Source organism: Platichthys flesus, chromosome 23, assembly GCF_949316205.1.
Source record: "Platichthys flesus chromosome 23, fPlaFle2.1, whole genome shotgun sequence".
In the NCBI taxonomy this organism is placed as follows: Eukaryota; Metazoa; Chordata; class Actinopteri; order Pleuronectiformes; family Pleuronectidae; genus Platichthys; species Platichthys flesus.
Window position 1 is genome coordinate 3886445 of NC_084967.1, and position 25854 is coordinate 3912298.

At 42.0% G+C, this 25854-nt stretch overlaps 1 protein-coding gene across 5 annotated transcripts; it reads right to left on the reverse strand.

The window, feature by feature from the left end:
• Positions 1–720: 720 nt before the first annotated feature.
• Positions 721–22805, reverse strand: nap1l1 (nucleosome assembly protein 1-like 1). 5 transcript variants are annotated; one of them, XM_062382544.1, is made up of 16 exons: positions 22674–22805; positions 17077–17115; positions 16129–16217; positions 13851–13953; positions 10951–11092; positions 9746–9838; positions 9245–9373; positions 8927–8998; positions 8691–8830; positions 7818–7963; positions 7700–7719; positions 6960–7082; positions 6591–6623; positions 6388–6438; positions 4632–4668; positions 721–2521 (listed from the first exon to the last, which is right to left on the reverse strand). In XM_062382544.1, exons 2-15 carry the CDS (start codon positions 17091–17093, stop codon positions 4663–4665), a joined length of 1164 nt encoding a protein of 387 aa, XP_062238528.1. In that variant the 5' UTR covers positions 17094–17115; positions 22674–22805; the 3' UTR covers positions 721–2521; positions 4632–4662. The 5 variants fall into 5 exon arrangements, with proteins under 5 accessions (XP_062238528.1, XP_062238527.1, XP_062238526.1 ...); XM_062382543.1 differs by lacking the exon at positions 4632–4668 and having other exon boundaries at positions 721–2518; positions 9758–9838; XM_062382542.1 differs by lacking the exon at positions 4632–4668 and having other exon boundaries at positions 9758–9838.
• Positions 22806–25854: the final 3049 nt, after the last annotated feature.

Below are 25854 nucleotides of genomic sequence, written 5' to 3' on the forward strand. Positions count from 1 at the left end.
ATACAGAATATAAAAACGTATGTGCATATATACACACACGCACTATATGTATATATACGCACATACATATGCACAACATAAAAATGATATCTATATATATACACACTATTTACATACTTGCATGCAAACAGTATATGTATTTTAAGTACTAAATTCTACCTGCTCAACTCTGACCATCTTTATCGTGATGCTGCTTCTTGTAATACTTCAAACCAATCAGTTTAACGTAGAACACTGAAAATGGGATGTCAAAGTCCTCAGGTCTAGATGTATTTTCGCTCTTTGGCTGCTTTGGTTTTTCCCCTTAAAGAAAAGAGAGCATGCAAAACCAGAAAAACACTTTATTTTATTGTTTAATATATTGACCGCAGGCTGAATGTATTGACATTTGAATTTTAAAGGCCGAACTGAAGTGTTTTTCCTCTCCAAGGTTGTATGTGTAAAACCATTGTAACCAGTGTTCTAAAGACTTTTTGAAGTTTCATGTTCTGGTCAACTCTACATCAGCAAATCAACGGCTGTCTTCTGTTTGGGTGATATTTTATGCATTTAACCTGGTCATATTTAATTCAATTGTGAACCACTCAACCCTTTTTTTCCATTAAGTGTCACAGCTGATCCATTTCACAGAAATAGCGCCCTCTGCTGGCGAAAGGCTTTCTATTGAGGCATTTGCTCAAATCACCTTGATGGAGGAACAAAATCAAGTCAACACCAGACTTGTTTTACCAATTTATTCATGAACATACACGTACAGTTATTGAGTACATTAGTATTTTTGTAGCATAGCATTTTGCCTTGACAACAGCTGCTCGGAGGGACCCTACAGAACCCTGTCACGTCCTTTTCCAATGGACAGGATTTGAATACTCCCTGCAGATTGAGAAGTACCCTGGCTCTCCACAGTGGACACGATGCTGCCCGACAACCAACACTTGGCTGTTTTCACAACTAAAAAGGCATTAAGAATTGACTGGGAAGGAGGCAGGCTATGGTTTATGCTTGGTCCCTCCTCCTTACTTTAAATATTGCTCTGACGTACTTCTCTGAGGCCTTCTGGGTAATGAAGGGAGGGTCGGGGTGGGGCGGGCGGTCGGTCACTGGAGCTGTAACGGCCTTGTCACGTTTTGCCCTCATTCTTTCACAGTGATAAAATGAACGTGGAGCTCAGGGCCTAGACTGAGTTCCACGAATCACCTGACCAGTCACTAATTGGCCACACCAGAGGTAAATGTCATAAACTGAGAACAGAAAAAGGGGGGCGGGGTTTGGTGAACCTGATATGTCGGTAAACACTTCATAATCTTTTCCTCTTCGTCCGCTGTGCTACATCTGCCCAACATCGTTCTTTTCTGAAAAACCAAACGTGTCTCCCCCGGTAAGAAAGGTGGCCCATCCACAGAGAGGGGCCTCAGCACCCTCCCTGTTCCATTGGAGGCAGGCGGGGTCGTCAAAGTGCTGCTCACAGGGAATACTCAGTTAACCGATGATAGGACGCCACTGGCACGCCACACACTAGTACAAAGTGCAATAGAAACGACAGCCACGCTACTGCGAGCCTACAAGGAGCCTGAAGCACTGGAATACTGGGGCAAAGAGGCCAGAACGCGCCATCCTACCAAACCATCTCATGACCTTCCTCATCTAAAAAGAATTTCTCTGGAATGTTGAAGAGACTCGGCCAGGTGGGATGTGATCAAGTCCAAACTAACTTCACTTCTGGTCGGTTTGGGGCAAGTCTGTGCAGTTGGAGAGAAAGTGGACTCGTTTTGAGGGAAGTTCACCGATGCTGCCAGCCAGTCTGCTCACTGGAATGTATCGCGAGTGGAACGTCAGGGAGATCCCACACTCCGCAAGATTGTAAAAACTGGAGTGGACACCCGGCTGCCGGTCAAATCAGTCCTCCATCTCCAGGGCTTGAAAGGCTACAATGCTTTTTTTACAAGTGCTAAAGGCCCCCGTTAGGAATATATATTTAAAAAAAAAAGATTTCACCTTTTACAACCAGAGCTAACCGAACCTGGAACTTTGGTAGGAGCGAGAGGTGGAAGGGGGAGTTTATAAATTGACGTCACCGTGATGCAGTCTGAACCACAGCTGTTGTCTAAGAGCAAATACAACAAAAGACTTCACAAGAACCCAAACTAGTTTAGCAGTGAAGAAACAAGTTCATGCTTTTTGAGGGAAGTTTTTTTCCTGTATTCTATCTATTTTACAGAGAAGGAAGAAGAGAAGGAAAAACAGGTCTAGTAAAATACTATGTATATTGAGCCACACAGCTCCCAGTATATTACCATGAGGTTTTGTAACAAAAATCTTGAAACCTTTTTTTTTCTTCTTCAAATTCTCTACCAAGAAAAATACAAAACATTATAAGGCGGTAAGTAACTATTTTTTTATATATTTTTTTCCTCTTTTTAGGATTTCTTAATTTGAGAAGCCGTTACAGTGCAGTTGATCCTCAAGACAGCCAGGCCAGGCTTCACTGCTGCTTGCACTCAGCTGGGGGGACTGCATCCTTCTGGAAGAAAATCACAGGGATGTGAAGGGGAGCTGTTAATATGAAAGTCACTCCGGACACACACAAAGTAACACACACACACACTACACACAGCCAAGCCACTTCAACACCTAAAACATTCAACAAGCTTTCAGAAATCTAAATAGAGTCTGAAAAGTGTCACGTCTCAACTATTTTAAGCGAAGCTTAAAAAAATCGAATAAAACAAATGAACAAAATGAATGAAACATTGACTGTGGACAGACGGTGATAACTGTGGTTTGTATTGTTTATTGGTGCCATGACTGCAGAAGTGCATAAATCATCAGCCTCTCAATAAGCAGGTAGAAATAATAGATCTGCACCACATGGCGGCCCCAAGGTTTTAGGATTTAGATTCCAACCATGAAAGGCAATGACCCTCCAACGATCTTTGTTCCATCTCTAGCAGATGATTTATTTCATGTCTTCACGAGTGCTGTCCACGGGATAAAGGCAGACATGTATATGGTGCCCTGATTATGGGGTTTGCACCAATGACTGTTCACAAAGATGGACGTTTGACTTGGTGTTGAGTGACATTTCTCTTGATGGGAGCTGAATTTTTTTAATAGTACAAATATCTTTGAAGCAATCAAGTTGTTTTTTCTCCCTTGCATTGCTGTGGAGAGCCCAGTTTTCATGCAGTATCATTAAACATGATGGGTTTGTGACTAACTACAAGTTCAGAAATCTTTACAATGAGACGGATAGGATTTTTCTGTTTGATATCAGCTGAAGAAGTCTGGACAATGCTTTGGCTCTAATCAACAACAGCCCAGATTTAAGAACTTCCAGTGAATATGCTTCTCTGAAAACCTTCTAAAACACATCATCTCCACTGTGACTGATTCAAGGTTTTCATGTTGGCTAATAGAAAACCCAATATTAGGACAGAGATAGGGAAATTGAAGTCTAATGGCTCATTTTACGAGTATACAAAGGTCATAAAACTTGAGGAGATAACTACACATCTGATGTCTGCCAGTGGTGTGTATTTTTGGTGTCGCTGCAACAGGATGATAAATGTAAACACTTTAAACAACCCCAGGCCACTGAGCTCAAATTAATTAGCTGTCAAAAGCACAGGAAAAATCTTCACTGTGTCAGACAGGAGGATAATTAAGAGCCCATCATATCTGAGGTAAGGCGTCCTTCCAGCAGACATTAGACACTTGTAGAGGTGATGGCAATCTGCAGCTGAATCTGCAGCTGTTCAGGCTGCTCTCCGTGGCCTGACGTCATACTGACTGCACAGTGCAAGGTCATTTTCACCACTGTGAAACACAACTGGCCTTTAGGCAACTCCAGAAAGTTTTGAGGATAATAATATTACTTTGTGTGTGACAGTTTACACTGAATTTTCAACAAAGTTCCCCAGAAATATCTATAAATGTAGACTAGAATGTATTATCCATTTAAAGACTTAGCTACATTTATTTTTAAAATATGGTGCCAGAGATCATGTTCCCTAATATAAATGTTAAAAAAACAGGCTGCTCTTGCAAACTATTTCCCTGTATTTTGGATATTTGCCCACTATTTGTTAGTCCCTAGGCAGACAGACATTCAAGGCCGTTATCCCAGCACTAAAAGCAGATCTATAGAGACATGGGAGCAGACAGGACTAATGTGGAAAAGGGAGGAACATAAAAAAGGAAGAAATGGACCAATGGTGACTCAATGCATCTTAAAACAAACATCCACAAATAAAACACAGCATTCGTGGCAGACGAATCCTCCACCTGACAAATAAAAGCTCAAAAACCAGACGAAGTTTGTAGACGGGAGAAGTTCAACATGGTGGAGGAAAAGAAAAGGGAGGGTTGGACTATTTCAACATACAGAGGTGATACAGGTGCAAATGCAGAGCTTGGTATGGGTTAAACTTCAAAAAAACCAACAACAAACCGGTGAGTTAGAAGATCGGGGGGGGGGGGAGTGCAGCACAGCGGCAGAAGAGAAAAGGGTGTTCATGATTGGGGTGGGGGGGTGCAGACAGATGGGTACACGATGGAAAAAACAGGAGGGAAAGTAAAGAGGTGGGGGTGTGATGGTAGTAGTAAGCTGACAATTCACAAGCTTTACCTACCAGGACAGGGTTATTTTTCTACTGTCACCATTTACACCTAGTGAGGAAAAATTTAAAGAGTAGCTTGACACAAGATGCCAAAGTGACCGGAGATGAAGAAACATTGATGAATAGGAAAAAAATAAAAAATAAAAAGCAAAACTAGCAGAATACAGAATGTCAAAGATGTTTTTTTTTTTTGGTTCAGCAAAGAAGAAGCAGAAGTCATGCAGGTTTATATAAACTAGTGGGAAATGCTCCGGTTTGATTTAGAACATTTTTAACTCGAGCTCAATAAGGCAGAATATAACATGAGGCCCTAAAACTGTGTATGTGGATTCAAATATTCATTTATAATGTTCACAAACTGGGCATCTGCCATAAAGAAAGTTTAGCTTTACACTTTAAGCACATTATGTATTAAGAGATTCAGTTTACCGGAGCTTGAGCTGCTTTTGTTCACTTTGCTTGTTCGTAGTTTTTGAAGCTCAATTAGCTCCGTCATTAGAGAGGTGACACAGAAGGTCAGTGAATAAACAGAGCCGACAGGAGAGGACCTGCCATTTGTCTCAGGGGAATTACAGCACGCCTCTGCAGGTTTGCACTTCATTCACACCATCTACATTTTTACAGGTGTGCCAGTACCCGACACTAAATAATGCAACTACATGAGGCAGCAATGTTCAGATAATCTTGTTAACCCATTTAGACCTGCTGCAACCTATGCATGAAAACACCTTGAAGACCAGATGTGCCATTTGCGTCCATCTCTATTTAGAGCTGGATGAGCACAACGCGCACACAAGTTGGCTGCTTTCGCCTATCCTCCATCTGTGGTGAAACTTACTGAGACTTTCGGGAAAAGCGCTCTACACCCTTTAGTTTGGGTCCAGTGTTGTGCCGTAGACTGGTATGCTCCAGCTGTTACCTTTGTGTAGGTAGACAGCAAGTATATCGCAGGCCTTATCCGATTGTCATTGTTTTCAAGACAGGTTTGTGATGAAATACAGAGTTTGCTACAATACTCGCAGGAAAGGCGAGTAACTGTTTGTTAGTGATCTTAGCCTGCCAAAAAAAATGCAGGTCTCTCAGGGTTGGTTGGATTTATTTGTTTTTATAAAAAAATGTGCATTAATGTTGCAATGATTTATAGTAAAACTAGAATATTTAAGCTACCGAATTGTCTATAAATATGTCTCATATGTTCAGAAAATAGATTTCAAACAAAGCTTCAGGTTTAGAGGGCTTTATTATTCCCCTATTTAGATCTTAATGTGTTAATCTAATTTTTAAGCATGCTGAATCTGTGTGTTGCTTTTAGTTAGCTGGTTTTAGTTACAACATGCAGCAGTCGGACTTAATTGACTGGTGAAAAGTCATGCTGAAAATGCAAGTAAAGATCAGGTTAAAACGAGCCAAATTAGATCATGACAACAAAATAAAAGCGGAAGCACAATGCGATGCATTTGACAGTATGTATTCTGTATGTTGAAATCAAGTCAATTTAAGACAGCCATTCTCTTCCAGCAGCTCAGGACGCCCAGAGGGCACCGGATGGTGCCGTGCGAAAGGTTTCTTACTGTGATAACGACAGATTATTTACTCATGAGCTGTCAAAAGGTTCAGAGCGATCACTGCAGGCTATCCATGGCCTCCAGTCAGAGCTGGAAAGAGCATCCTGAGCCAACTAAGTTGAGAACAGCTGAGTAAGGTCTTTCTCGGGACACCAGAGATCTTTAGAGGGAGGGTGAGTGTGTGTGCTGGGGAATGAACTCACCTTGGGATCATAGTCGGGGTCGTTCTCCTCATCAGCCTCCTCCTCACCTTCCTGCACACACAGCACAGAGACTTCAGTTTAATGGGTTCCCTCAACACAACCACAATAAGCTCTTAATCACATTTACCACAACAATAAAACCACATCTCACTGTGGTCGATCATTCTCAGTAGTTAACTGTGCAGTGCCCTCAATAGTCTCACCTCATCATCAGCCTCCTCTCCCTCTTCATCATACTGTAAAAAAAAAGAAGAAGTGAGGATTGGTTAGAAAACAGATGATAAACATTTGTTATGAAGAATACCCAACTGCCAAGGAACTTAGCAATGTTATCTAAGGACACATCCATACTACAACGTTGTGTATCTAATTGTTTCCACACATAACTGTTCCTCCTCGACGCGAATAAAAACACAGCCAAGAAGTTTTCAAACTTAACTGGGACCAGCAGCTTTCCCAAACATATCAGCAGCAGATTTGATTCATATCAAACGGAAACGTAGTAGTATGGATGAAGCCTTAACTTCTAAATTCAGTGTGCAGTCCTGCCAAGCGAAATGAATGATACTCACATCGTCATCATCATCCTCTATGGCCTCTCCTGTGAAGTAGAGCACGGCCCGAGGTACGATCCGCTCACGGATGAAGTGGCCGATTTCGAAGTCAGCAGCCAGAACTGCCTCCGAGTCCTCATCCTGAAGAAAGACAGACATTTTATTTGTGCATGTCCTGTTATGTCCCTTAAAGATTAGCACTACTCTGGGGTGAAATAAAAGCTACGTTGGCATCATTACGTTTTGGCTGAACAACCACAGCCTGTACAATTTTTAGATTAGAGTTTGATAGGAAGTTACACCATTGTTTAGTTGAGTATTGGACATTGATTTTTAAAATGATTTGTCAGCAACATTTTCCATTGCGTAATCAGGGGGTGGTAAGTTTTAAATTGCGTCACTATTGAGGCTATCGGTCCCCTTACGCTATGTCCCTCTGTGAACAACTACAACTGGGCACTTTAAAAAGACTGATTATTTTGCCAAAATCAATTTAAAAGGAGAGAAAAACTGCCAGAGTTCTCTGTCAGGCAGTATGTAGGGTTTTGGTTTTAGTGGTGATGATATAAGGAATCAGATTTAGAGTAAGAGTAAGCTTTCTGCAGTTTGGTGACATCATACCAGATAATTAAAAACGATCAAACAGTTGATTTGTTCAGTTCTGCAAATTTGGATTGACGGCAGTAGTATTATCCAGTGATGGAGTCAGTGTTGAAGTTTATTTAAATGCATTAACAATTGAAAGAACAATGACTTACCAGCTCTCCACTTTCTGGAACTGTAAGAGAAGGAGAATGGATAAGGTTTGTTTAAATAAACAGTAGTTTTCATTCAATGGTTACATGATCCCTCATATTTCTGCCCCATCGTTCTTACCCTCTGGTGGAGTGAAGAAGTTGAAGAAGGAGTCGTTGGGGACGGTTTTGGTGACTGTCCTGACGGTGCCGCGACCCTTGTGCTTCTGTTTCTTCTTAATGGTTTTCAACGTGACGTTCTTGCCCTTTGTCCAGTCAATCGTGCAACTGGGGTGAAACAGGAGGAGGCAGCGACAGTAAGCAGTCAGCATCCACCAATTTCAAACTGTCAAATCTAATTAGAGATTCAAATAAATCAGCTTAAATTTATTTTAGGAATGCAAGTGGTGAGGTCACATAAACGGTGAGTCAGAAAATAATGAGGTCACGATGAGAAAATGTTTGGTGCAGATTATATTGGTTGCTGTGGGGCGGGGGGGGGGGGGGGGGGGGATTTCAGCAAATAACAGCTCATGTATGAAAGACGGAATAATAAACTCTGACAGTATGACATCAAATAAACAGGGATTTACTACTCAAAATGAAGACCAGTGCAAAACAAAATAATGTAACAATTAGGGCTAAAACTATCGATTATTACATCGATCATTCAAGCAATCACCCGAGGAGTATCTCAAACTTGCATTTCAGAAGAGCATGTTAATTGTGAGGCAATGCAGTCAATCCGCATATGCACCTAATTGTCAAGAGCTCTGCTAAACGGCCATAACAACATATTTACCTAAATCAGGGGTCGGCAAGTAAACCTGGTCGCTGATTGGCTGTCAGTGTTTTCCAATTAGAAACAAACAGATCAATAGACGTTTGCCTGTACGCTCAACCCATGGGTCATCTGATTAACCTTTCACAAACACCAATAACAAACATTTTCACCTAAACCAAACAATGCCAACACTGAGCAACTAAAGCAGCATGTCACACTAGCAGTACTCACCCTGTGCAGCACATGATTTCGGGGCCGTCAAAAGAAAAGGGGTCGGTCTCATCGGGCTCTGATCTCATCTTGTAGGTTTTTGACAACACTGTGTTTGTGAAGAAGTCGTTGGCCTCAAAGAGGAACTCTAACGTGAAGCTCTGGGTGAAGGAAGAAAAGAGACGTGATTGGATACAACTCGCTTGCTTAATAAACAGATCGCTTTACGCCATGTTGCCGCGTGTCGGCTTACTCACCATGGGCTGTCCTGGATCTGAGAATTTAACTTTAATATCTTGTAAATGTTTAAGGATGGGTTCGTCATGTTCCTGAAGAAGAGAGACAGCACCAGAGCGTTAGATCATCCAGAAATGGGCAGAAAAGAGCCAGGTCTGTTTTTTTAAACATGACTGGGAAAGTGCCACATACTTTGTTATAACACTCCCCCTGCAAACCCCTGCTCTGCACTAGATGGCCAGCAGGTGGAAGCACACCCTGATTTTTGATTAATGGAAGCACATCTTGACAGTGACCCATTTTCTCAGGCTAGCTACGAGCAGTCTGGATGAACCTACCTGCAGCATCTCACTGAGCAGGTCCACGTTTTTGAAAACTGTTAACCAGAACTCGGGGATGCCTTTGGGGTCTTCCTTCTCCTCGTCCTTCTTCTCCTCCTCTAGTTTGGCCTTCTCCTTCATTTCATCCTGATTAAAAGGAGACATTTTCCTGATCAAAATAAGGCTTGCTCAACCACTTGCTGTTTTTGACTATGTCAACACAAGCTTTCCACACAGATGACAGCCCTGGGGACCAGATGAAGAAAAGAATAGCTACAATTATAGTGGCAATAAATCACTACAATGATTTCATTAAGTCTGCTGCCGCTCTGCGACTGAAACCAGGGGTAGTAACTTGAAATCCTTCTTTAATTATTAGCCGTCTGCAGTGCTTCCATTTTATTAAGTGAACCTTAATAAATTTACGTTGAGCAAAGATTATACATGCATGAAATGTAAGCAGAAGGTTAAAAATTTTGTCAGCCAGGAATCATGCAGGTGTTTAAACGTCACCTGTACCTGCTTACTTACGGTGAGCTCTTCCTCCTCATCTGCTTTCCATTCACATTCCTCATCTGTGGGCTCGTAAGCTGCTTTCACTATGTCACTTCTCTGTCAACGGGAGAGGAGAAGGTTAGCTGTGGCTCTGAAGTAACGTGCATTACATCATCATCTCTGTGTTCCATCATGTGATGGGATGGGATTTTTACAAAAATGTAAGATTACAAACAAAGGAAATAAGGGTTTTTGTTAAATTAAGAGCGAGTTGTTTCCGTGATCCTGTCTTGATATTTTCACTGGAAGGGCAGAAAATGAAAACACTGGCCACTGCTTCATTCCTCGGTTTGTTTACACAAAAACAAATGTGCCTGAAAAGCTGCATTAGGGACCTGGGAAACGTGCGGGTTGACCGACAACAAACTGGCTCCTCACACAGGGGAGGTTGAGAGCAGGGTCATTCTACCTTACTGAACAACATCAGTTCTGCTGAGTCATGTGACCTACAAAAGTATTAAAGATAGAGTTTTCATAAGTGTAACTACAGGAAGTGTCAGGACAGTTTTACTCCCACATTGACGACACGGCCTTCTCTTTTTTTTTAATCTTTGATTTTGCTACAGATTCCGATTGAGAACGCATCAAGCATGTCTTGTATTTTACATAATCTGTAGCAGGGGTCGAAACCCCCTCAAAAATTGGGTAGCTTCTAAACAAGCAAGTACACACAGGAACTGAGAGCTTATGTATAAGGTAATATAAAGACTTTAACGGTTAAAAAAAAAGATCTCCAGGGTGTAAGCAGACATGTGTCCTCCTCAATGATTGAGACTTAATGACCATAATCGCTAATAGATCCACAATAAAGACAAATATTTGGTAAATATCGGGAAGAGAGCCTGTAGTTCACTAAAACACAAAAGGGAAAAGAGAGTTCTGGATCAAAGTTCTACAGACTGATGGAACAAATCTGAACCTTCCCACAGATACAAAGCATCTGGTCACATTTATGATCTAATACCTGAGGCGATCATTGACCCCATTTTACACAATTTGTAATGATCGTTGACTTCATGTGCATCTGTAAAATTACTCTTGAACTTGTGTAATAGGACTAAATCTTCCACACAATTGTCCATATTGATGTAAACCTGCAAAAATATAACAGCTACATTAACATTGTCAATACTCAAAGTAAGAATAAAGAATGTATACAAATTACATACTTTGTCAAACAGGGGTTGGTAGAGCGCTGCGTACTTCCTCTCCAGTTCGTGTACTTCTTCGTAGAACTTGGCCTCAATGTGGGCACACTTCACCTGCAGGTTCTTCAGGGCGTTTACGCGTCTCTTTACAACCTTTGGTAAACTGTGGGATAGAGGGAAGCAGAGAAGATGTGAGGGGAATCCCGGGAGAAAGAAAGATCCTGGAAAGGACATGGTATGAGGCCATAGGGACTGTTAGAATATTTTCTGTGGTTTAAAGGCTACATTAAAGGCGAAAACAGTTTCAGACCAGTGATTTTTTTACTTGGACTGACGACAACATGGAACAGCTACTGGCTTAGGGCCAATTATAAAACTTAGAACGGCATTTGTATATGCATGAACACCAGCCTAAAAATAAAGTCCCTAATGGGAGAAGTATATCATAACATTCTCCTTTCCTATCAAAACTAATGTTTAAGCTGTAAACCAGTTCATATTATGAAATTAAAGTGAATACAGCTGGACTGCTGAGTTTGTGAAACCTAAAGATAGATATGTATATCATTGTGTTATTGTGCTTTTCTTCTGCTTCCAGGCTTCTAAATTTAAAAACATGGGACAAAATGTGCTCAATTTGGAGGACGTGGTAACAGAGAGGACTCTGCCTCTGAAGTTAATCTGCTGAGAGCTTTAGAGCCGAGCGACACACTGCAGGGGAGCACTCTCCCCAGAGGATCTCAAACGAGCCAGGGTGGCCTTCCCAGTACGCTCTTTAAACAAACTGAAACCAAGCCAAGAACACATTTTAGTGACATTTGCTTCATTTAGCAGTGAAGAAACTGTGTCTTATATGTATACAGATTTATTAGTTTAGGCTTGAGGGATTCACTGCCTTATTCTTGCTCTGGATGCTTCCTCGACAGCATAATAACAAATGTAAATCTTTAAAAATGGCCTTTTAAAATCCCTTATAGATGAAACGTTAATTAATTCCAACCAACTGGACACCATTGGATTCTAACAATTTACTTATATTCTCCACCCTGAAGTTCAGCTATAAACTGTACCATAATAATGTTGTTTCTGTTGATTAGAACATATGCTTCGCTAACTGCTTATAAGCAGGGCTAATAAATAATCTGGTGTTTTTTTTGACTGATCATAAATAACCAGAATAAATAACATAACATGTGCGATTGCTTGTTTTATTACAAGTCCAAAAGCCAAAGATATAACACTTATCTGACAAGTTATTACTGCTGAAAGAGCGTAAACTAATGAATCAGTTGATAAATCATTTCAGACCAAACAAGAGCTGCTTGTTGAGGTATTATGTCCAACTCCACGTCAGGACCGATGGGAGGTTCTCTTATTACATCTTGTATATATTTAATAACTACAGGTTTTATACATCTTTCATCATATTCATTCACTGTAGTTGAAGTTTGCAATGTTAGTTTATTAATGCAGATCTCTTTAAGGCACCCGTGCAAACTCATTTGTCCATCTTATCTTATATGTATATAAAATGAGGGAATAAGACTGTAGTTAATTGATATGGCATTAATGTAAATGACTTAATACAATAATAAAATAAAATAAATGTATGCTTCATAGTGCAACAATAACGTTTCAACACAAACACAGAGTTAGGTTTCTCTGCAGTGTGGTAAATGAAAACGTCAGCACTATTCTAGCATGTGGATGCTTGTTAAGCCTCCCTGATCAAACTGTTGAGTTTTTCGGTTACATTTATTTGACAAGTTGATGAAAGTGCTGCTTCCTGATGGTCCTGAGGTACAGTGGGCGGTGGCCCTGCAGCCACAACACACGACTAAATACACACTACACAGAATCTCCTGTCATGGCTGTACTTCTTCGCTGAGGGATTTTACAAAAAAAACTTTAGTCTTCAAGCATTTTTCTTTTGTTTTTGGAAGGGATTGACAATTGTCTTTTTTGACACTGTCGTCAAACGTTTCTGTCTCAAGTCTTTTAGTAGGAAAGGGTTATGTTTGAGGATACAATGGATGCTTACTAAGTAGGGACACGTTGCCTGTAACGCTCTCCATCTTCTATCCTTCGACTGAGCCAATCAAATTCGAGAGATAAACAATGTATCACACAGGCTGTCGACAGGCTGCCTGTTATGCTGCTCTGCACAAAGTGAACTCTCTGAATCTGGGCCAATTTTCCCTCTTGCTTCCCTGTTATTGAGACGACTAATACCTGACCTAATGTGAGCTGAGGTTTGACATTCCCCTCATGCATGAGACTCAGCAGTACAATGAAACCTGACTATTAACTCAGTATGGGCTCAGCTATTGAGTATCAGGCTGAATGCATCTTCATGTTTAAGTGGAACACTGCTGCTACAGATGAGAATGACTGAACCTCACTTGAACTTAAGTTGTCTGAAAGCACATCTACTCAACAGGGAACAGTCACCACTTACTAAACTAATTAACACAGTATGTAAGTAATTGGAAAAACAAGAACATCCACAGATTCTAAATCCTAGCCCAAAGCAACTAAATGAAACAGCCTGGTTAAAAGCTACCAAGATTAAAAACAAAAAAATAACATAACAATCAAATGTTAATAATGAGGGAATGTTTGAAAACAATACTGTAGTTTGGCCAATAATACGTTTTTAACAGCCTTTTGCCAAAAGATTGAATAGTTAGGTTGTCTGCAAGTAAAAGTAACAATATATTGATCAATCAGTCGACTGATCAATTTGAACGATATCTAGCATGGTGAGATAACTTATTGGCGGATGTCGCCCCCCCCACGAGGCAGATGAATTACTTAAAAAGTTTCATGTCCTTACAGATGCTGAACATCGGAATTATGCTGCATCTTATTCTGCTACACGACAAAATTGCCCAGAAGGTCAAAATGAGTCATTCCCTCACCTCTCCATGTACCCCGATGGTGAGCCGTTCAGCCCGTCCAGCCTCTCCTGCAGCGCAGCCAGGATCTGTGGATTCTGCATCATCTGCACAGTCAGCTGACGAGCTGAGCACACAAAACACAGAGTGGTCAGTAGTTTAAGATGAGGGCAGACAAATTCAGGAGCATGAAAGAGTCATTTGGGTCGTATTTGGATGAGAACAGGTTCAGGACAGGATTCAAAAAGGCTAGAACATGATTTTAACTCTTTGTACTCGGTAATGTGACCTGATCCTTTAACAACATCTGAGTTTTCCCTGAGTTATATTGCACATCACAGAATAATGGTGTAGCAGAGTACAACAGCAGTTTCACCTGTTGTGATTCCTGCATACTTTGTTGTTCATTTGAGTAAATAACAGCCAATGCAGCAGAGACATAAGAGGTGCCAGTCTCCAATAATAAAGGGTCCTCTCCTTTTGTAAAAGCAGACAGGTGACATATGGTACGATGTGAGTTTACAACACATTGCTTGTGCCTATCAAAGCTCAGCCCGATTGCTGCTGGCAGGTGAGGAGATTATAGAGACTGGAAGTCCCTCTTCTCTGTTGGCACATCCTGGCCATTTTGCTTGTGGTGTGTTAGCAGCTCAAATAGATCAGCTGTCCAAGACTCTGCATGCAGTCAAATAAATAGACTTTTGCTTGTCTAGAAAATAACATAAGATGTACTGGCTGAATGATTTGATACAAAATACCACTTTGGTTTGATAAATCAGTGAGAATTAGCCGTCATCACAGAGTACAGCTTTTAGAGGTCAATGTCAACTTTGCAAGTAGCTATACTTTATGTCTCTAGTGACTTCCATACACTTTGTAACCTTGAGCAAAAAGTGCTTCAGAATAAAAATGGCTCTTAAAGATACTCCACTCAAAATCCATCCAACAACTATCCAGGATTTGCCCTCTGCAGGTCTAAACAGAAGGTATAAATGTTTGAAGCCTGTTATTTTCAAGAAGAAGCGAGTAATATCTTTTTACACTAGATATTCCTTCATGGAAGCTACAGAATGATTGCTCCTGATTTAATGCTCATCACAAACCAGTTGCATCCAAACTTTTTTTGAGTATGGCTAACCCAGAGTGAATTAGGTTTCTTCTTCTGCATCTAAACTGCAAGTTAATGTCTTTTTTATGTATGTGTTGCTCTGAACCCAAGGAGGAGCCGTGTCAAGCTGTAAGTGGTTGGGATGAAGCACTCAAGAAAGCTGCAATTGGGATTCATGCACACCCATCAGTCCCTACGTTTAGGCCTATTTTAAAACAAGAACAGCGCAAGTGCAAATCAAAAGATATTTAATATATTCAATAAGACACAATGATGTGTGTGGCGTATATAGATGAAAAGTGCAACACTTTTAGTGCATTTCTGGAGAAGACTGTCCTTATGGAAAGCTTTGGTCCAACCACCGACAAACATATTTTAAGGCAACATTTATGCATCCCCATTTTTTGAAAAAAGCTCAACTGTTGACAGTGAATAAACCTGAGGAAGCGAGATACTGTATAATTTACACTGTATGCCAGCAGATGTATTTTCACCTTTGGATTAGAAACATCGGTTCACTTTCACAAATCTTCAGAGCGAGACGTGCGGGTCCTTTTAGCTTGTTACTCATGTCTCATAGCAGCCTTGATGCGTCAGTGTGTTATGAGTGGTTTCTTAACAAGAGTTTGCGCCGCACGGTAACACCAGCAGTCTGTGTATTACTCATGCATTTCTAATCTCCCCTCAGCTTCCAGAGTTCTTGTGAGGCTTTCCTGAGTGTGTGGTCCTTATGACGGCTCACTCGCACGCAGTCAGAACGAGCCTTTTATCAAGTCTGCCTTCTCAGAGACTTTTTAAATCTTGCTATAAATACGAAAGGCCAAACAGCCATCTATATCCATCTTCAATGAGCCGGGAGTTGGCTTACACATTGGAGACGTCTGAATCATTTACTGAGCATCAAAAGGATGCATAAACAGCATCCAGATCCAAAAATAAAATGGATTACTGCCCCCCATCATTTCATGCAAATACCTGCTCGGTTCAAAAACAGTAAAAAGTAGAAACAGAATAAAAACATTCATATACACCCTGAATAATTTAACGTTATTCATTTATACAAATTTCTTCTTTTAAAGACAGAACTCCTCTTTCCAAACTGCACACAAATGATTTGACTTAACAAACAGACCTCCAATAACTACACTCAGGTTGTTAATGACACCATATTGCATGTTTTGCAAATAGGCTCACCTTTGCTGTTTTCATCTTCTCCAGTCTCCTCTTCTTCCACTTCCTCCACATCCTCCATATCTGCTGGGTCCATCTCAGCCTGGTCTTTGCTGCTCGGGGAGACAGAGGTGGCAAAGGGAAGACGAGAAGGTCAGACGAGGCACAGACACGTGGGTGTTAATCAGTCAACTAATTTTAATACAACCAATCCGACTTTGAGGTTTTGTCAAGTCACCGCACCTTGTTTAGAGATTGACCAATCTGTACTTGTATAAGTTTCAACGATGGTACAGGTCCCTCAGAATGCAAAATATTGAGCCATACATATGTACGCAGCACACTTACTTCTGCAAAAGACAATGCAAGCCAATACCCTAAAAGACTATCTGTGTCTTTATATCACAGTGAGGACTTCCAAAATAAATAAAGAAAACAACTCTTTAGAGATTCTGGCACAGTTGAGGACGACAGGACCTTTAAAGTGCGTCCGTCTCGGCCCTAAAGCAGCAGTGGTTACAATTATTCAGCAGCAGGACATTGCAACAGCAATGAACGTCGCGCAATATATGATTAGATGCAAGAGACATATACTGTATCCATTCCTGTGTGTGTGACCACCACAGTAGGGTAACTAAGGCTGGATTAGTGTAAATCAATGTGTTCTGTGGTGACTTGTGTATCAAACTGATGGTTAAACTGAATGCGTGGGTGTGACAGTAAAAACCTGTAGTTTTGGTAAACATCTGTTTACTCTCCAGCATTTTGGGAGACAGTGGGCTCCCCTGTGGGTTTGAAAATGTTGCACCACACCTACATCAGTGATGTCACAGCTGGTGTATCTCTCACTTTAACCGTCGCTGACCCCTGGAGGCTACTTCAGGGACAAGACATGCAACCAAAAGCAGAAGAAGAGACAGGTGGAGGAGGGGTCAGGTGTTTACAGTCATCACTGAGGGAAAATGTACTCACTTGTCGATGTCTGCCATTTTAGCTGAGTTTCAGGTGATGCTAGAAAAGACAAGATACATAAGAAAATGATTAGATCTGAAACACTGGAGAAAAAAATGTATCACTTTTGATCCAACATTTACCGTAATCAGATCTGGGTCACACAGCATTTACAAATACACTTTAATGCTCATTTTAAATTGCTTACAGCACTACAGGGGCGACGGCCAAGTTAGTTCATTTGACTTTATTACAAAACACTAATAAAACATTCCTTCATTAAAAGTTAGTTCTTAACTTCTTTACATCTTGAATGGATTTATACTTCTACCAAGATAAGATGCAGGTGTACACAGCCATTGTGCCTTGGGTTCAGTAAAATCATAAATATATGCCCGAGATGGTACCAATTATTCAAACTTAACATTTGGATATGTGGCAATACTTCCTGTCTACATCAGGAAAAAACACAACAGAACGATAGAGACGTTTCATCACTAACCTGTTGTTTTTTATTTTTTTATTTTACATAATGGCAGTAAAAAGCTTTGCATCCCAACCATTATGGTGGAAATAAAAACAAGCATTACGAGTAATCCCACTCTAGCAAATGGTGGCTGTGTGCATGACCATGTATAAAGGAAAATTATATTTAAAAAAAAAGGAACCATATGCAGCAACACGAAAGTCTGTACCTGATGAACGATCAAAGCTGGTTTCTTTTAAAACCTCATCTTAAGCTGTACAAGATTCTTAGAGGCTGCTGGATCAGATTGAGCCGTTTAAATCTTGTCACATCAGCAAAATAGAATTTTGTTTAAATGTATGCTGCATTTATATGAAGTCTACCGGTCACTGTAAAGAGGAGCATAAACTAAAACTTTCAATGGATGGAGTTTGACTCTGTTCCCTTGCAAAATGCCTACACAGAATCAGAAGGCTTTTAAGAAGTGTATTACTAACATTTTCTCCCCCACTTTGACATTTCAACAGTGAAAAGCACTTTATTTCAGAACAGATTGAAAAATACCTCTCTGCAAAGCACATCTTTAAGCCCTGAATATCAGTCATTGTCCATGAGTCTGTTGTGGATAACGTAAAATGTAATCATGTTCATTCTTTTAGTCCAGGAAGTAATCAATACAATGTTAAATATGCCAAAAGAATTGGGTTGTGGTTCCTCATTTTTATCACAGGCTTTGAAACAAACTGTTTCCTGCTCTGTGTGTAGAGAATGTTTATTACACAAACAGAAAGAATTTGGATAATTCAGGCCATATGCGCTAAAATCCATTGCCATCTTTGTCCAAACAGGATCAATCCTGGTTGTGATGCATCCAACCCCCTTTCGCTCCAAGAACCATGTCTTAAGAGAGATGGATAACCATGGTGTTCTTTTCAGAGAGGATGGACAGGGTAAACTTGCATTGAAAATAGGCAACCATTAGGATGTTTTTTGTGTTTTGATAGAATAATGGCCTAATCACTTAATATTGTGTCCTATTTTTTATTTCTTTGCTTCAATGATCACACACTTTATAATTTAGATGATGTTTTGGCTCCACAGGCATGGAGGCCAGAGAATGTGATAGAATGAGGCCAATCTGAAGAGTATAGAATTAGTTTTAGGGATGGGCATAATTAATCGACGATCGATTAATTGATCATAAAGAAAAAACGCCACAGGCCTACTCAGTTACCTGCGAGTTATCGTGCATTTCCATTTCCGAAGTAAACATTAAGAGGTCATGGCGAAGTGTAGAGTGGGTCCATTTTGAGTTAAAAAATGACTTGGTTCACTGCCAATACTGCGAAGCTGTCCCCGAGACTGGGGGAGACGAGGAGCCTGCGTTGTCTGACACAGACGAGGGGAGTGCAGACACCGGAGCCGCGGCCAGGCTAGCCAAGTTAGCACGGAGCTACCTGTGTGTCACGGGGACGTCAGTCCCGTCAGAGCGAGTTTTTTCGGCGGCTGGACTGACGGTCACCAGGCTGCGCTCACATCTGACCTCGGGGAATGTTAACATGCTCATCTTTCTCAACACAAACCCGTAGGCTGGTGCTGAAGTTGTATGTGAGTTACTGGTCAGTTGTGTTTGGTAGCACCGGCTTCTAGCTGTCTGCTCCGCTGCTTAAGATTACAGCAGCGCTTATTTTGTTCATCTTGTAACGAAGATCTCAATGAGGAAACACGCTTTGTTTTGTCACTTCATTTTAATATAGCCTATAAATAGTGAATTTTTTTAACTTGAAAATATGAATGATTAATCGAAAATTTGTCATTAATTCTCCCGACGACTGATTAAGACTATTTAATCGAACGCCCATCCCTAACTAGTTTCTTTTATTTTTTGACCATGTTCACATTTGCCTTTCAAATGTTACGAGAAATGGCCCTTACCATGTGGTAATTCTATATAAACTAATAACTTAATTTGCTGAAAATGCGCAATATGGTGATATTGTTATTTGGATATGAAGTGGCTGATATCAGTTTTGGAGATCGGCCATATTGCACGGCCCTAGTATAAGACAGTAAGGCAACAGATCAGGACCTGGAAGTGGCTGTGTCAAAACTCACTGAGGTGGCTGTAACTCAAACCTGAAGCCTTGCGGTGAATAATAGACCGGGAGGAAATCTGCTTGTCACATGAAACCGAGCAACATCAGCTGTTAATAGGAAGTGGTAAAGGTTTTCAATACTGATGCTGGAGCAACACAGACAATGCTGATAATGTTAAAAATTACAGTTATAATTATAAAATCTGTTTTAATGTTAGATATTTATTGATGCTGAGGGGAATTTACTTGTATGTTGTATGGGCTCGTCCAATCGGTCCGTCCACGCTGCCCATGAGACTCCCCAACAGACCGAGAAATTGTTGTAGTTTAGCTCAGCTAAAGCAGAGGTAGCACTTCCCACAAGGTAGCTCCCTCAAGGGGCCATTAATGTGCTTCTAGGGACTTTCAAGGCTCTGCTGCACTCCCTGTTCTGCCAGCAGTGAGACTGACAGGAGCTTCTCATGGCTTATAGCTCCAACGACCTGCTCTGTGTCACTGTCCATGCTAAACTGAGCAGCGGACAAAGTTTCTCACATGTTCCAAACTACCCAGCCACGCCTCCGAGTTACAGCCCCCTGACTCCTCTCATGGCTTTTTTATTAACATTGGAACAAGGGTTCTCACAAAAGAGAAGGTGTGGTCAAGGAAGCTGATCAGTCCAATACATGTTGATGTAATACATCCAGTATAAACAAACTCTGTTGGTCCTACTTTAACCACATTGCCCAGCCCTTACCAGGTCTCTCTTTCAGAAAAGATATTCATATTGCACCTTCTTGTGGGGGGGGAAATCTATAGGTCATTATCCAAATCCGAACTGCAAGCTCTTTCTTAAAAAGGTTTGTTTAGAAAGCCTGAAAATCTGTGACAATTCGATAAGGTTCAGAGTGTGGCATAGGTTCCTAATCCTGGTCCGACAACCGCCCACCTGCTGGCTTTCCATCCAGTCAAGTGTTGAGCTTCATTCACCCGTCATCCCATAATCACTGCCCTCTTGAATGGCTACACTTAACAGCAGCACAGCTCGGACTCCTGAGGCCCACAACTCTGAACGGCCCGAGTCACGTACGAGAGACAAAGGGAAACACTGAGATAAAACCGTTTCTCACAGGGAACCAACATTTTAAACCAATACCACGAGACATTTGGGCCGTTGGGATTTTTGAAACATATTTTCAGCAAAGCCGTTGAATCACCAACACCCCTGCATATCTTAGCTGTCCTAAATTCTCTTATACAGCAACAATATTCAACCACAGATGTGAAGTGACAGTTCACTGATCTCAAAATAAATCCAGAACAGCTCAAACCATTTTGTCCTTCATACGGGTATAACTGATCAAGAGTGTGGGTGGGTGGGTGTATTTAAGACTTTCATTATGTCCCATTTCATCTCAACTGAGAGTTTCATTCTGTCACTTTCTTAAAATGGTGACACATTCTGAAGCTTACACTTTTCAGTCGACATACTCCCAAAGTGAGCGGCTTCACATGTGCTTGTTATCTCGCTACAATATCTGAGGTAAGATGACACCTAACAACACAGCCATCTTCCTGGTCTTCTCTATATAACGCCAAATTATTGATGGGAAAGCTCTTAGTAGCAGAAGCACACATTCTTCAAATACACTGTTGTTGCATAAAATGTGATCACATTTTTTTCAGTCAATGTGCAGTCCTTTGTAAACGCACAGAAATGTCTGTCTGCTGGGAGACCAGGCTCTAATTCCTACAATGATGATGTTTGTGGGGAGTTAGAGTTTACATTTATTGCTAGTGTGTTAATCATTTGCTGACTCTAAGGTTCCTAATATACCTGAATGTGATTGAATAGCTCAATACAACATGGTATATTGTCATGTAAAAATCGATCAGCACCACCATCTATCTCCACCAGAAGCCAACATCTGTCCAAGTCTCGACACGTGATCCGAGATTTCTCTGATAACACCACAGCTCTGCACATGTTGAGTGAGGCATGTAACTCCTACACATGCATGGGACATATGAATCACATGTTTTTTTTAAAGCCAGCAGATACTACCAGACAGTAAATGCAATCGGTTCTGTGTGGGAGCTGCATGTTTCGAAGTGAACCATCAGACTGATTCTCCTCTCTGGTACCAGCCCCCCCCCCCACCCTAATCCTGCCCAGCGACCACGTGTTGCATGCTCAAGTCTAGCGAGCCACCAATGACTAACAAAAAGCGCAGGGTGGGAGCCTGCTCTCTCTTTACTCTTGACATATTTACAACTGCATGCAGCCCCTAAGAAGACAGCTAACGTGCGGAGACGTCAACTAAATAAACGTCCCCTCGCCTCCTCCACAAAACCAGGCTACCCCCTCTGCTAGAGAACAGGCTAACTTTAGCCGGCCTGTGCCCGGTCTTGTCAACGCGCTGCCTCGCTGTGTCCGGCTAGTTAAGCTAGCTTGCGCGCTGCTAGCTTGATGCGCACTACCCGGGTCTGAGCCTGTGGGAGGACCAGTCTGGGGCTTAGAGAATGTGGGCCAGTGGACAAGTGGTGCCACGGGCGCCTGGACCACGTTGGAAGCCGCTTTTGTTGTGTCATGCTGCCGGCCGGCGATCGGAATCAGCCGCGTTGCGCCGCGTCCCTAAAAGTCCAGAGCCTCGTAACCACTTCCCCGCCCGGAGGATCACCCTCCAAAAAAAAATTAAGGTCGAGTCCCGAAAATACAAGATACAAGACACGTGTCAACAAATGTCGAATAACGCTGACAATTGTGGGAACTATTTGACGTTATGTTGTTTCTGCCAATGCTGTTATTCTCGGGTTATTCCCTGGGAAGCGAACATAGATGATTGTTGGAATAGAGAATTTTTGGGAAACGCGTGTAACGTTAACACATCATGGTGGAGCAGGCTCGATGGCTGCTGCCGATGTCTGACTTGCTCGGAAGCGTTAGCAGAGACAGCGACGTCTCCCTCCGCCGTGTCCGCTGGCATAAGCGGCTCAAACGAGGTTTTAACTTCCGAGACGATGCACAAGTTGCGGGGCGTCGGCGCTGAGGCCGTGTCCATGTCCCCGTCCCTTACCTTCTCTCTGTGGCCGGAGGCTGGACAGGTTTAGACGGCGCTGCGCAGTAAAGCGGTCCCGGGGAAGAAAGACACTCCGCTCAGATGGCGGTAAAAGGGAGAGAGATCCCGCCGCCTGCGCTCATATACATCCTACGTCATCACGTAAACTGGCAGTCACCGAGGCAACGCTGCTCATGGGAGGGGCAGCGGCGAGGGCGCCCCAGGGGGAGGGAGGCGCAGGGGTGAGAGAGAGAGCGATCATCATCATCATCATCAACAAGCCCCATAATCATAATTAATCATCATCATCATCATCATCATCATCATCATCATCAAGCACCACCACCATCATCATCAAGCACCACCACCACCATCATCATCAAGCACCACCACCACCATCGTCATCATCATCAGAATCATCAGAATCATCATCATCAGCATCATCATCATCAGCATCATCATCATCAGCATCATCTTGATCATCATCACAAGCAGCAGCATCACCTCTGTCATCCGCTTCCTCTTCTAATCATCGACAATCCTCCTCTTCATCCTCTTCCTCCTCTAATCATCATAATCATCAAGCCCCACAATCTCAATCATAATCATCATGATCATCATCAAGCACCATCATCTCAATCATCTTCTTCATCATCATCAAGCATCATCATCCTCATCCTCCTCACTGGGACTCTCCCGGTTATTATTTACAATAATTACTGCTCCAATGAAGTTTAGTCACAATCAAACCTAAAAGTTCACCATTGACCATGGAAATGGCGGCATTGTTTTTATCTTGAAAACTTGAAAACGTTCAGTTCCATATCATGACTTTCATCAGGCATTTGAAATAAAATATTCATCACGCTGAACATTCTAGATAGGATTATATTTCCCCGTAATTTTGACTGACATACAGTGGGATACATGATAATGAGCAGAAGTAAACTTGCCAAAGGGTGCATGGGCCTGAATATGTCAAATTTGGATATACTGTATACATTCTATTGTCCATTCAGTGAGAAGCTGAGACCCCCTCTCCTGCCAACAAATATTAGAATGATCAAACTAGCTCAATACTGTGTCAACTGTTGACAAAGTCTACCGAGCAATTAACTTTGGTGTGTTCACAGCAAACCAAGGCCTTATTTTCTTTCAAATCACACAGGATCACAAGCAGACTTGTTAGCCAGTGGTGGCGGCGTCATGGTAGACGTGCAGGTTTTCCTGTAACCTTCCTCCTTCTCAGGTGTTCATGCCAGGGTCTCAACCATGACTCGCTTCATTTTGCTCAGTTCTCTTGTAGTGGCTGCAGGCGAAACCCTCTATGAAAATATGCTCTGAGGTATGTCACAGCTGGGATTCGGTGCCACCAGTCTCAATTGCAATTTTCTCCCTTGTCAAAACCAACAGAACTCATGGAGGAGATGTTCCAGAGTGTGAATAACTGCATCATTTGTGTTCAGTATCCCACAATATGAGAGGGAAAAAAGTATTCTCAGCTGGTTTCCAGGACAATACACGCTGATTTGTTCATACATCTAGGAATCCTTAACCTACGTTACAGATGAAATTGTCTGTGAGGGTTTTCGGAGTGATTCGTCTGTCAGGCAGCACCAGTCTGAGTGTTACTAACTCCAGACTCGCGCTGCTCAGCATCCGCTCTCTCTCAGCAATGTCTGGCACAGGCCCAAAGGTCAGATCTGTCATCCGACGCTTTTCAACGAGAGTAAGCCTTCCCACGTGCGCCATTCCCTGTCAGAAACTCGTAAGTGAATGTTTCCCTGAGTCATCCAGGCCGGTTAGTGTATGAATAGACACGGGACCAGATGACTGGAGGTGTTCGCGGACGATTTCTCATCCTGCAATGTTTCATTTACACTTCATCACTCTGATAGCTGAGAGCTGCCAAGTGTAACTGGTAAGCCACTGGTGGTTGGTGAGCATCTTCAGAGCAACTGGAGGGATGGTCACAGGAACCTTGCTGATGGTTGAAACATAAATGAAGTGTGATACGGAGGGGGCAGCACGGGGAAACAGTGGTAAGAATTCTAATCCTAGTACTCCAGATTCCTTCCTCATTACAAAGACACGCAGATTGTGGTTAGGTTAATTGGAGACTCTAAATTTGACCATTGGGGTTACTGTATAGCTGCGTTCAGACATGCACTGAACTCCAGAGATCCTCAGCAGTGTCTCCCGAGGACCGGTATGTGTGAACGCAGCTGTCCAAGTGAGAGCCTCCAGAGTTTTGGCTGACTTTCTCCGCCTGGCCGATGTGAGAACACAGGAGATCCTCTGATGATTTGACTGCGAGGATGCAAAAGACGCAAAAAAGGAAGAAAGGAAACAGTAATTTTAGGATATTAAAAGATGGAGCCATACATGTAGAAGACACAGACGAAGATGTCAAAAGAGTTTGTGGGGATAAGAGCCGACGCAGCAGTCGATGTGCTGTAAACACAATCCTACGCTATGTCCTGTCTCTGCCTGCTGCCCCCCCCACCCCAATACAGGTGCAATGCTACATTTTAGGTGGCGTCAAGCTGTATAAATACATTTGACTTGACAAGAGTGATTCAAGCTTCAGTTTCAATACTGGCATTTGAAGAACTGGTTATGCCACAAAGCTATAGTCTAAATAGTTTCAAGGTCAAAATTGGCATTGACAAAGCACACTAAGAAAAGAAACTGACAAACTGTTCCTACATCCAAGTCATCAATTAATCCTATATGAGGCTTTTCATAGTATATATCTAAATGCTGCACTTTACTAAATACAATTTTAAGTGTAACTTTTTGCAGTGTCCCCCCCGGTCTACTTTATTTTCAGTCAGGACATTATTTTGTGCGATCAGCCGTCAGTCAGTTTTTCGAGGTGTGAACTCATGGACTTAAATGTTTAAAATAACAGGGAAGGTCCTTCTCTCAACAAAAATCCTGTCTGCTGAGTTTGCATTTATGGTGGCAGCCCGGGGTCGGCAGCAGGGTATCTGATAAACCTTCAAACTGAACTGCATTCTGGGAGCCAAAGTCTGGGTGATGTAAGTTTATTTAAATTGCACTGAAGTGCACCGAACAGATGACGGAGCACTTTTGGGGGATGTGCAGTCACTGCTGCATGATAATGAGAACTGGTTCCATTTAAAACGTGGTACAGGCTACATGCCGGCTCCATCACTGCTCGGGACAAGGGTTT